This window comes from Vigna umbellata, chromosome 2, assembly GCF_029865625.1.
Source record: "Vigna umbellata cultivar VRB3 chromosome 2, Vumbellata_1.0, whole genome shotgun sequence".
In the NCBI taxonomy this organism is placed as follows: Eukaryota; Viridiplantae; Streptophyta; class Magnoliopsida; order Fabales; family Fabaceae; genus Vigna; species Vigna umbellata.
This window is the reverse complement of record NC_142166.1, coordinates 51,902,147-51,915,663: the sequence shown is the minus strand read 5'-3', so window position 1 is coordinate 51,915,663 and position 13,517 is coordinate 51,902,147. Positions and strand designations below refer to the sequence as shown.

At 26.3% G+C, this 13,517-nt stretch overlaps 2 protein-coding genes across 2 annotated transcripts; both read left to right on the top strand.

Annotated features, from left to right (window-relative positions):
* Window positions 1-4,679: 4,679 nt before the first annotated feature.
* On the top strand, window positions 4,680-5,498 carry LOC148204289 (uncharacterized). Its single transcript, XM_088107871.1, has one exon. It carries the CDS (start codon window positions 4,680-4,682, stop codon window positions 5,496-5,498), a length of 819 nt encoding a protein of 272 aa, XP_087963997.1.
* A 6,580-nt stretch (window positions 5,499-12,078) lies between these two features.
* On the top strand, window positions 12,079-12,909 carry LOC148204288 (uncharacterized). Its single transcript, XM_088107870.1, has one exon. The coding sequence runs from the start codon at window positions 12,079-12,081 to the stop codon at window positions 12,907-12,909; it is 831 nt and encodes a 276-aa protein (XP_087963996.1).
* The last annotated feature ends 608 nt before the right edge of the window (window positions 12,910-13,517 follow it).

Below are 13,517 nucleotides of genomic sequence, written 5' to 3'. Positions count from 1 at the left end.
CTCTCTACTTGAGACTAGATGATTATTAGAGTATCAGGATAACTTCCAACTACAGGACCCTCAACATCAACATATACATAATTACCACATCATTACAGAATCTCTCCACGAGATTCAATGCTCACATTCCTCAACTCATATTATACCATTACGAAATCTCCCCATAATACTCATATCATGTTCAGACGCATAAATTCAAATTCAATATAATAAATTACAATCATCACAATTAAAATTCATAATTTTGTATCTACCACAATAACATGAATTCATTCCAACGAGATATATTGCACAATAGTTTAACAGTACATAATCTGTTCAACAAGATTTAAGTTAAAAGCTTGTCGAGTAGACTTCCAGGAAAGAGAGGTGCGTCACAATGGACAACTTAAGTACCAAGTCTTTCCTTAGTCAAAGTGTTCCTCAACTAGTTTTAACAAATTTCTTATCTACAGATTCGAAATAACAGCATATAATATTAACACAGAAATTCAATATAAATAAATGTACAGTAAGCATTAACAGTATTCACACAGAATTTCAAGACATGAATAGTAATAAAACAATACTATATCATAACATAAAAGCTTAGAAAGGTTAGCTCCCCTACCTCTATTCCAGACTTCTCTTGCTCCGAATTTGTTTCCTCGAAAACTCTTCAGAAAGGTAAAAATTTTTACTATTCATTAATTTTTTAATATTATTTATTATTTTAATATTATTTTAAAAATAATATTTTAATCATCAACTTGATCAAATCTGATCCTAACTCCTTCCATGCTACGTAGGAATTCTTATCCTTTCAATTTCTTTTTTTTTTTACTATTTACTATTCACTATTCATTGTTCACTGTTCACTGTTTACTGTTCACTGTTCACTGTTCACTATTCACTATTCACTATTCACTATTCACTATTCACTTTTCTAAAAAAAATCCTAAATAAGTTATCAACAATTTGAACCTATCTTTCTAGAATTACTAAAATTTTATATCCAAAAATTTAAATTTTTCTATCCATTAAAGTTATTATTATTACTAATAAAATGCTAAAATTTACTATTATAACTATTTTTCAGGAGTCTTACATGTATGTCCACTTAAATTTATTGTAATAAAAAATCATTAAAAATAAATAATATATGGTCAAGTTTAAACAAAATCTGTCAAATGAAAAAAAATGATTAAATTTAAAAATACAATTATTTAAAGAATACAATCCATAAAATAATTATTTAATTTGAAAAAAAACTTTTATTTAAAGAATGAAGTTGAAAAATAAATGTAAATAAAAAAATAATCTTCTTTATATATCTTTTTTTATATAAATAGATACAAACTAGAAAAAACACATGTGTTACGTTCATATGTATTTTTTTTCTATGATAATAAAAATTAATAAAATTATTATTATTAATATTACTATTATAATTATAAAATTAGTTTTAAATCATGTTCGCAAATTTATCCTAGGAAATTTTTATTTTTTTAGATGATTTTTTTTAATAATAAATAGTTATTTAAGTTTTAAAAGTAGGTAAATTTAAGAAGAGGGGGGGTGGAGGGGGGGGGGGGGGGGGGGGGGGGGGGGGGGCGAACAATGGTTATGTAAAATAATTATTGTGATTAAAAAAATAACTTAAAGGTAAAATTATAAGAAGAAAAAAAAAGTACATCAAAAGAGAACTGGTGACCTATATATTTCAACAATTTGTTTTTTCAATTATAGAAATATTGTTACAGTGAATTAGTTTTCGTAAAAATCTTAGTGTTATCTACGAATACTTAATGAGTTTTATGACAAAAAATGTTACGCTAAAATTAACCTTAAGGTTTATCTACGAATAGTTAATGAATTTTATAACAAAAATGACAAATCTTTTTCTATAGTTTAATTTAAGTTTTGTCAAAAATTACAAAATTTTTCCTATATTTTTTTTAATAAATTTTTAAATCTTTTTATTTAATTTTTTTAGACAAAATTATAAATATTTCAGATTCAAATTTATTTTTACAAAATTGTAAACTTTTCACATGCACATGTCTCTCTACACATCCTTGTTTTTCACAACTCATCCATGTTTAAAGTAATATCTATCAACAACACTCTCTATCACCAATCAGTTTCCATATATATATATATATATATATATATATATATATATATATATATATATATATATATATATATATATATATATATATATATATATATATATATATATATATATATATATATAACATGTTAAATTATTTATCTTCCACCCTTTATTATTTATTATCGTATAATAGAAAAATAATTTTTTCAAACAAAAATACAGCTACAAATAAAACATAAATAAACTCATTTAAATATTAAAGTCAAAATATCCCTACCTTATATCCTTTCAGTCATGGGATTAATTAACACATTCAAATTGGTAGTGAACATCCTTGGCAAACTCTTAAGAAATTCAAATTTATAGATTACAAGATAAATTTTTTTGAGATAGTTTATATATTTTTTAAAACTAGTTATTAAAGACAACTTAAATTAAATCCTGGATTTTATATACATTGATTCTCCTTTCATTGAAGACTTAACTGTTGACTATATTGAAATGCTGAAAGTAGCATACTTACTGCGGTCAAAGAAAATGTTTTTAGCATTTAATACTTCTACCTTCCTTTCCATTTTCAATTATAAAATATTTTATTTATTTATTAAAAACATTTATCTTTTACAAATTTCACAAAAATAAAAATAAAGATTATTCTAAAAGCATACAAACTAAAATATTAAAAAATTTAAACACAACACTAGCTTCCAGCCAAAATACTATTAATTCGCACATTAGAAGTTGAACTTTCTGATATGGGAGTATTAGTTATTATAATATTAAAAAACAACACAGGCTTTCAACTACTTCCTATTAAGCTGACTAAAACTATTTTGATCTTACATTAAATCTAAGCAAGCATTCCCATTTTCACCAATCAACCATTTAGACACCAGGGAAAACAAACCTTTTTTTTTTTATTTTTAAAAGGTAATTTAAGCCTATCAATATTGAATATTACAATTAAGATTTATAAAAATTAACTCTTCAAATTATACTTAATTTTTTTGGGTTTGTTCAATGTAAGATACAATGAAAAATGGAAGTTAAGTGAAAAGTTTGTAAAAAAATTTAAGAATTATGAACATAATTATATAAATGAATATGGTAAAAATGAGGGAATCTCATTATTTTCGTATTATATCGTTAAAAACTAATCTAAAAACAAATAGAATACAATTTCACATTTTTTATCACAATTATAAAATTTGAAATTTAGAACAAAATCAGAGTTAAATGAGTTAAAAAAAATTACTCACGTTTTTTTTAGTATACCCCTTACCATGAAAAATAAATAAATAAATAATATTATACATGTTTTTTCCGAAATAAGTAGGTTTGAATCCGATGTTGAAGTTTTTACAAATATTAGAAAATTAAATAGTTTATTTCGCAATCATACTGAAAATCATACTGAATATGATGATTTTTGTTTTTATCGAATGAGCATTTTAAGAGTTGAACTGTTGTCTCTTAATAAGAGAGTTTTGGGTTTTTAAGGGAAGCAAACCAATATTCATTATAAAAAATTCTTTTATGTTTAAGTTAATAAGGAAGTAAAATTGTTATAATATAAGAAGGATATATAGAAAATATAAAACATAAATTTCATGGTTAAGTATGATAATTAAGTCTTTACTCCTTACAGTGGAATTGTATTCATAGGTTTTCTAAATCGTGATAGATTATATTTATTTAAAAATAATTAAATATTATATATCTTAGAAATATTAGATAATCAAATATTATATTATAATATTTGAAAATATAATAAAATTGATAAAGATATTAAATAATTTGTTATTATGTAAATAGTATATTGGAAATATAATAAAATCTATTTTATCTTAAATATATTAAACAATCAATTATTATACTATAAAATTTTAAAAATATAATATAATATAATAACAAATTATTATATTATAATATACTATCAGTAAACATTTTAGAAATATTTCATAATATATATTAAGTTGTTTTGAATTCAATTCTTTAAACAAGCTTGCATAGAATTTCTCAAATATTTACAACAAAGTTGTATTGCCTTGTAATAAATTAAAATAATATTAATTAGATACATGGAATGGAACCAACAGGAATGATTTTCAAAAGGTTTAAACTCCTCCCAGACTTATCTGTGAAAAGGAGTTAAAGTCTTATACGTATATCGATGCATCAATGGGAAGTTTTTATACTTTTTAATTCGTTATTTGATTTTGGACAAACCAGATTCCAAAATATATTAACTACCTTTTTAATACTTTCTCAAGTTTCAGAATCCAAAGAGATAAAAGATAGTAAGAGATAGCAAATATTCTGTTACTCCAAACCAGTTTCATTAATATCAGATTTCGAACATCCAACTTTCAATGTTTGAACAAACTTGAAACAGTGTCTCAAAGTTACTGACATCGATCCAAACAATAATTTTAAATAACACTTATCATCTATTATATTTTTAATAATAACCAAAAAATCCTTTATCTTTATTTTTTTTGTCAAATTCTATCGTAATATTCTTTATATTCTTCAATTGTCTCTGCTTTTGTCAATTTTGAACACGTATCGGAAAAACTCAATGGAGGGGAAAGATGAGTTAGATCTCACCCTCTCGCTTCGGTGTGGGACTTCTGAGGAAACTCCTACCTCTTTCCTTTCCCTTTTCCCAGTACATTCTTTTCAAACAAACTTACCTCTAATGCAAACACTTTGTTCTAATCCTAACTTTAACCCTAATTCTTCTTCTTTGTCGTCATCTTCCAACAACAACAACAACAATCCTTCGTTGACATCTTGCAACGACAACACCAACCCTCCAAATGCACCTACTGAAGCGGCAAAAAATGTTTCCAAAGATACATGCTCTTTGGGTAGGTCTCGTCGGACTTCATGTACTCGACGGAGCAAAGAAAGGAGCGAAACTGTTCCTGCGTTGTTTCCTTGGGCGAAGAATCAGCGAGCTAGCGTCCACAGTAAGGAATATCTATTGGAGAATAATATCAACACCATCACAGGAAAGGTTCACTGCAAGAGGTGCGAGCATGAATTCGAGTTGAGTCTGAATTTGGAAGAGAAATTGAATGACTTATGTCAATTTATTAGCAAAGAAAAACATAGGTGGCATAATAGAGCCCCACGGGTTTGGATGAGTCCGGTGTTTCCAAAATGCCCTATTTGTGGAAGAGAAAGCAGCAGCAGACCCATCATTGCCAAAAACAAAAAGGAGATTAATTGGTTGTTTTTATTGCTTGGTCAAATGCTTGGTTGTTGCACTCTTAATCATCTCAAATATTTCTGCAAGCACAATGAGGTTCATCGAACTGGTGCCAAAGATCGTCTTCTTTATGACACCTATAAGAGCCTAGTCAATCAGCTTGTACCTGGTTTTTTTGTTTGATTCTCATTAGACTTTGTCTTGTTAGGAACCACTTTTGTCTCAAGATTAAGATTGTTTAGATGTTTTCAATTTTCGTGTTAGCTTTTTAGTTGAAGTTAGAGATGTTTACTTATGATTTCAGTATCACTTTGATTGTATATACGTTTTCTTTTCAAGAGATGTTAGCTTTTTAACTTAACCATTATAGTTAAAGATTTTTTGGTTTATGAGTTGAATCTCAAGTACCTTTAAAAAATGTATGCATTTTTTTCATTAGAATTCCACTAATCTGGTATCATGTCAAACTAAAGGGTTTTTTAGAATAGTGCACAAAAATTAAAGTAGCTATGAGTTTAACTCAGTTGTTATTATATAGCTTACCTCTCTTAACCTTAGAGGAAAATATATCATTTATTCTAAAAGCTGAGTGATAATAATGAATATATAAAATCATATGAGAATCATATTTTCTGATTCGTGAAGTGTTGCATATTCAAAGCAAATTGCACAAGAATTAATAAACTGTTAGTGTTTAACTATATTTATAATTTGGGAAACACATTTTACAATCTGTTTTTGAAATTTAAGTTGGTTTTCTGTACAATATACATTAACAACTTTTTATTTTGAATTCAATAATATCAAATTGTCTAATCGATTTATAGCAATCATAATTTGTTTGAGGTTTAACCACATTTGTTTATATCTTATACGGTGGGTTATAGTTTTTTCATATAATAAATATTGTTAATATTTTTGTTTTAGTATATAATAACTGGTACTAATATATTACCTAGGTTTCTGTTTATATTTTATTCACCCGAAGTTAGATGGTTAATATATGTCTGACTTATGCAAATAATTAATCAAGTGACTATTCTTTATATTATTTTTAACTAAAATATTTTTTTTTTCATGTATCAATATATTATATAGTCAGTTAGATTCACAAAAGTCTTGATCTTTAAAAAAATTAATTGAAAATAATAACTTTTTTGTATTTAATTTAATACTAAAAAGTTAGTATAATTTAGTATAAACTTTTTTTAATATAACATAATAAAACAAATTAATTGTATATAATAAATTTTGTATTTAAAAACAAATTAGATATAAAAAGAAAAATCACAATGTAACATTCCAATTTTAAGCTGTTTATCACTGATAAAATAAGATGTTATAAAATTGATAAAACAAAATATATTTATCAACATTTGTAAATACAAGATTAATAAAATTATCTAGAAAAAAAAACTATACTAAGGAATATATCTAAAAGTAACATAACCACTTATACCATCAAGATGACTCTACACATCACTGTTCTTCACTAAAATATAAATTATAATGAGTTAAAAAAAATCAGAGCTAAGGTATACCTTTCCCAACTCTTACCATGAAATAACAATATACATGTTTTTTTCCTAAATAAGTAGGGTTGAATTAGATGTCGAAGTTCTTACAAATTTTAGAAAATGAAATAATTTATTTGGCAATAGTACTGAAACTATTATTATTTTTTTTTTATTTATAGTTTGTCAAGTTGATTTTTGTAAAGTAAGTTGAATCAGATTATTTTTGTTTTAATAGAATGAGACTTTCAAAAGTTGAATTATTGTATTTTGGTGAGAGAGCTTTGAGTTTAAAGAGAAGCAGAGGGGTTTCATTAAAAACAACTCTATAATACTTAAGTTAATAAAAGAATAAAGATATTTTATAAATTATAATAATATGATGAAGGTAAAACATATCAAAATTGAGATTTATAGTTGAATATGATAATTAAGTATTTATTTCTTATATTTATAGATTTTCTAGGTTATAATAGTTTCTATTTACTTGAAGATATTAAATATAATATCCTATTGATATTAAATAATTAATAATTATTATATCATAACAATTTGAAAATATAATAAAAATTATTATATCTTAAAAATGTTAAATAATCAATTATTATATAATATTATATTAAAGATATAATTAAATATTTTAAAAAAATTAAATAATCAATTATTATATCATAATATTTTAAAAATATATTATAATAATAAGTAATTATATTATGACATATTATCTTTAAAAAATTTAGAAATATTTCATAAGATATTTAAATTTACATATTTTAAACACCTAAAATTTCTCAAATATTCCAACAAAGTTGTATTGCCTTCTGTCAAACGCCTGTAATAAATTAAAATAATATTAGATACACAGAATGAATCCACTGGATGACTGATTTTCAAAAGGTTTTAATTCCTTTTTATTACTTTTTGAATTTCAGAATCCAAAAGAGAGATATATAAGATAATAGGAGATAGCAAATAATATTCTGTTACTTCAAACCAGTTTCATTAATATCATCAGATTTCGAACCCAACTTTCAATGTTTGAAATAGTATCTCAAAGTTACAGACATCCATGGAAACGATCATTTTAAATTACACTTATTATCTATATATCTCTTCTATTATCTTTTTAATAGATATAACATAAAAAAAATCCTATATCTTTATCTTTTATCAAATCCTCTCATATTTTTCTTTCTATATATTCTTCTATTCTGCTTGTTTTTTCTCAATTTTGAAGACATACACATATCACTTTAATTTCTTGAAGCAATGGAAAGGAAGAATTCAACGGAGTTAGAAGGAGAACTAGATCTCACTCTCTCACTCAAGTGCAGTGGATCAGAGGAAACAACAACAACACCTTTCGTTTTCCTAGGATCAAAGGAAACAACAACATCTTTCCTTGTTCAAGGAGACTCTTCACAAACAAAGCTACCCTCAATGCAAAGAGATATTCCTAATCTTGATCTTAGTCTTAACCTAAGCCTTAACCCTAATCCTTCTTTGGCGTCATTTTCCGACGATAACAGCACCTATCTTTCATTAGCATCTTGCAACCACAACGCAAACCCTCCAAACGTACCTACTAAAGCAGCTGAAATTGTTTCCAAAGTATTTTCTCTTCCGAAAAACTTATTCTTACTCAAAATGTTTTTTTCTGATCCTAACTTTAACCGTTCTTGGCCGTCATTTTCCAACCACAACAACACCCGTCTTTCGTCAGCATCTTGCAACCACGACGCCGATCCTCCAAATGCACCTGCGAATTAGACTTTGTCTTATTATAACCCACTTTTGTGACTAAGTTTTGTCTTAATATTAGGATTTGTTTAGATGTTTTAAATTTTCATGTTCGTTTTTTAATTGAAGTTAGTTTCAACATATGTTTAGTTATGATTTCAGTGTCACTTTGAATAATAAACTTTTAAGTATATTTATAATTTGAGAAACACCTTTTAAGTATATTTATAGTCTTGTTTTCTGTACAATATACGTTAACAATTTTTTATTTTGAATTCAATAATATCAAATTGTCTAATCGATTTATAGCAATCATAATTTGTTTGAGTTTTAAGCACATTTGTTTATATCTTATACGGTGTGGGTTATAGTTTTCTCATATAATAAATATTGTTAATATTTTTGTTTTAGTATATAATAACGGTACAATATCGGTTGGTACTAATATATTAGATAGGTTTCTGTTTATATTTTACTCACCGGAGTTAAATGGTTAGTATACAGCTTATGAAAACACTTAATCAAGTGACTATTTTTTATTATTTTTAACTAAAATATATATTTTTTCAAATATCAATGTATTAAATATTGTCAGTTGTATTTAGTTTAATACAAAAAAGTTAGTATGATTTAATATAAACTTGTTAAAAACAAATTAGGTAAAAAAAACAAATTAATTGTATATAATAAATTTTGTATTTAAAAACAAATTAGGTAAAAAAAGGATAATTTAAAAAGTACATTATGTAACATCCAAATTATAATCCGCTGATAAAATAAGATGTTATAAAATTATATAACAAAGCATATTTGTCACCACTTATAAATACAATAATAGTACAATTATCTAGAAAAAATAACTATATTGATGAATATATATCTAAAAGTACTAAACATAACTACTTAGGGCTGTAAAAATCGGTCACAACTTACGGGTCAATTCGGTCCACTACAGGTTTGAGCCGGATTGGATTTGAAAAAATTGTATTCTTTTTATGCGGGTCAGATTTTAACCCGACTCATTTAAACCCGGCTCATACGGATTGAACCCATGGTGGGCCGGGTTAGCCCACCTACCTAATTTTATTTTATTAAAATTTAATTTTAATTTTATAAAAAAATATTTATTATTTCTTCAAAAAATTATTTAAATTCCTTATTTTCAAAATTAATTAAACACTCATGTTGAGAATGAAATTTGAAAGAAAAATTTGTTTAAATTTGAATTATAGAAAGTTTGTAATTTTTTTATTTTAAAAAAATTGTAATTAAGTGAGCCAACCCGTTTGCCCACCAACCCGTGGTGGATCGGGCCAGGTTCAAATTTTTCTGACTCGCTAATAAATGAGCCGAGTTGGGTTGGTTCACTAAGTGACCAACCCGTGGTGGGTCGGGCTAGGTGGCCCGTTTTGACAGCTCTAACTTAGACCACCAAAACTTTATGTAACATCACCATTATTCAGTAAGCATACTTCAACACATATCCCTCGTTTGCTCCCACTAATAAAGTGATCATCACAAAAGAAAAAACAACAAAAGAGACAACACAGTGAAATAGTGTTTAAAAGAAAACTCCATAAAGAATTTCATTAATCATATGTTAGTTCAATAATAAAACATTATATAACTCATAAAAACATATAATTAGTTGACTTTAGACTCAATTATGTCAATGAAGGTGTGCACTCATACTACTATTTATACTCTACAGAGTTATAAATAATGGTAACTCGATCTACTGACATGAGGTTAATCTTCCACTCCTAAAATTCAAAAATTTAGGATAAAGACCTCCTACAATTCTCCTAAAATACAATAAAAAAATGGAACTTAAATGAAAAGGTTGTGAATAAAAGTTAAGAATTATAATTTATGGAGAAAATATATATATGAGTATGGTAAACGAGGGAATCCCATTGTATTGGTATTATATCGCCAAAAAAGCAATTTCAAAACCAATTAAAAGAAAAATTTGACATTTTTTATATCACAATTATAAACTTAGAAATGATTAGAACAAATTCAGAGTTAAAATATAAATTATAAATGAGTTTAAAAAAATTACTCACGTTTTTTTTCTACAGTATACCATGAAATAATAATAAATAAATAATAATATACATGTTTTTTTCCTAAATAAGTTGGTTTGAAGATGTTGTCGAAGTTTTTACAAATTTTAGAAAATGAAATAATTTATTTGGCAATGGTACTGAAAGTATTATTTTTTTTTTTATAGTTTGTCAAGTTGATTTTTGTAAAGTAAGTTGAATCAGATTATTTTTGTTTTAATAGAATGAGACTTTCAAAAGTTGAATTATTGTATTTTGGTGAGAGAGCTTTGAGTTTAAAGAGAAGCAGAGGGGTTTATTAAAAAAACTCTATAATACTTAAGTTAATAAAAAAAATAAAGATATGTTATAAATTATAATAATATGATGAAGGTAAAACATATCAAAATTGAGATTTATAGTTCAATATGATAATTAAGTATTTATTTCTTATATTTATAGATTTTCTAGGTTATAATAGTTTCTATTTACTTGAAGATATTAATATCCTATTGATATTAAATAATCAATAATTATTATATCATAATATTTTGAAAATATAATAAAAATTATTGTATCTTAAAAATGCTAAATAATCAATTATTATATCATAATATTTTAAAAATATAGTAAAATAAATTTTATTTTGAAATATTAAATAATCAATCATTATATCATAATATTTTAAAAATACAAATATAATAATAAATGATTATATTATGACATATTATCTGTAAAAAATTTAGAAATATTTCATAAGATATTTAAATTTAAATTTTTTAAACAACTAGAATTTCTCAAATTTTCCAACAAAGTTGTATTGCCTTCTCCCAACGCCTCTAATAAATTAAAATAATATTAGATACACATAATAGAACCACTGGATAAATCATTTTCAAAAGGTTTTAACTCCTTTTTATTACTTTTCGAATTTCAGAATCCAAAGAGATATAAGATAATAGGAGATAGCAAATAATATTCTGTTACTTCAAACCAGTTTCATTAATATCAGAATTCGAACATCCAACTTTCAATGTTTGAAACAGTATCTCAAAATTACAGACATCCATGGAAACGATAATTTTAAATTACACTCATTATCTATATATCTTCTATATTATCTTTTTAAAAGATATAACATAAAAAAAATCTTATATCTTCATCTTTTATCAAATCCTATCATATTTTTTTTTTATATATATTCTTCCATTCTGTCAGTTTCAAAGACATACACATAGCGTCTTAAATTTTTTGGGATCAATGGAAAGAAAGAATTCAATGGAGTTAGAAGGAGAAGTAGATCTCACTCTCTCACTCAAGTGTGGTGGATCAGAAGAAACAACAACGTCTTTCTTTTTCCTAGGATCAGAGAAAACAACAATACCTTTCCTTTTCCTAGGATCAGAGGAAACAACACCTTTTCTTTTCCTAGAAGACTCTTTTCAATCAAACCTACCTTTAATGCAAACAGATTTTCCTAACCTTGATCTTAGTCTTAACCTAAACCCTAACCCTAATTCTTCTTTGGCGTCATTTTCCAACGACAGCAACACCTATCTTTCGTTAGCATCTTGCAACCACAACGCCAACCCTCCAAACGCACCTGCTAAAGCGACCGAAAATGTTTCCTCAGAAAATTCTTTGGCGTCATTCTCCGACAACAGCAACACCAATCTTTCATCGTCATCTTCCAACGACAACACCAACCCTCCAAATGCACCTGCTGAAGCGGCAAAAAATGTTTCCACAGTTAGACGCTCTTTGGGTAAGTCTCGTCGGACTTCATGTACTCGACGGAGCAAAGGAAGGAGCGAAACTGTTCCTGCGTTGTTTCCTTGGGCGAAGAATCAGCGAGCTAGCGTCCACAGTAAGGAATATCTATTGGAGAATAATATCAACACCATCAAAGGAAAGGTTCACTGCAAGAGGTGCGAGCATGAATTCGAGTTGAGTCTGAATTTGGAAGAGAAATTGAATGACTTATGTCAATTTATTAGCAAAGGAAAACATAGGTGGCATAATAGAGCTCCACATGTTTGGACGAGTCCGGTGTTCCCAAAATGCCCTATTTGCGGAAGAGAAAGCAGCAGCAGACCCATCCTTGCCAAAAACAAAAAGGAGATTAATTGGTTGTTTTTATTGCTTAGCCAGATGCTTGGTTGTTGCACACTTAATCATCTCAAATATTTCTGCAAGCACAATGAGGTCCATCGAACTGGTGCCAAAGATCGTCTTCTTTATGATACCTATAAGATTCTGGTCAATCAGCTCGTACCTGGTTTTTTTGTTTGATTGTCATTAGATTTTGTCTCGTTAGGAACCACTTTTGTGACTAAGTTTTGTCTTAATATCAAGATTTGTTTATTTGTTTTAGATTTTCATGTTAGTTTTCTAATTGAAGTTAGTTTCAAGCGATGTTTATTTATGATTCAGTATCACTTTGATTGTATAAAGGTTCTTATATATGTTGCCTTTTCAAGAAATATTAGCTTTTCAACACAATATTTTACCTAATATATGGTTGGAAGTCTTGTTTGACTAAAAATAAGACTAATTTATAATATATAAGTGAGATCCAAACTTTACTTTATAAGCCGGTTTTGTGAAACGAGTTAGACTGAAACTCACCTTAGAATCAGCTATGAGTTTATCTCAATTATTATCATATAGCTTACCTTGGGTTAACCTTGCAGTATTAGAGGAAAATATATTCTAAAAGCTAAGTGATAATAATGAATGTATAAAATCATATAAGAATCATATTTTCTAATCAGTGAACTGTTGCATATTCAAAGTAAGTTGCACCAGAATTAATAAATCATTGGTGTTGAATGGGAAACATCTCTTACAATCTTTTACAATCTGTTTTTGAAATTTAAGTTTACAGTCTGGTTTTCTGT

Coding starts and splice junctions, on each gene's coding strand:
- LOC148204288 (XM_088107870.1), top strand. CDS start 12,079: ATGCAAACAGATTTTCCTAACCTTGATCTTAGTCTTAACCTAAACCCT.
- LOC148204289 (XM_088107871.1), top strand. CDS start 4,680: ATGGAGGGGAAAGATGAGTTAGATCTCACCCTCTCGCTTCGGTGTGGG.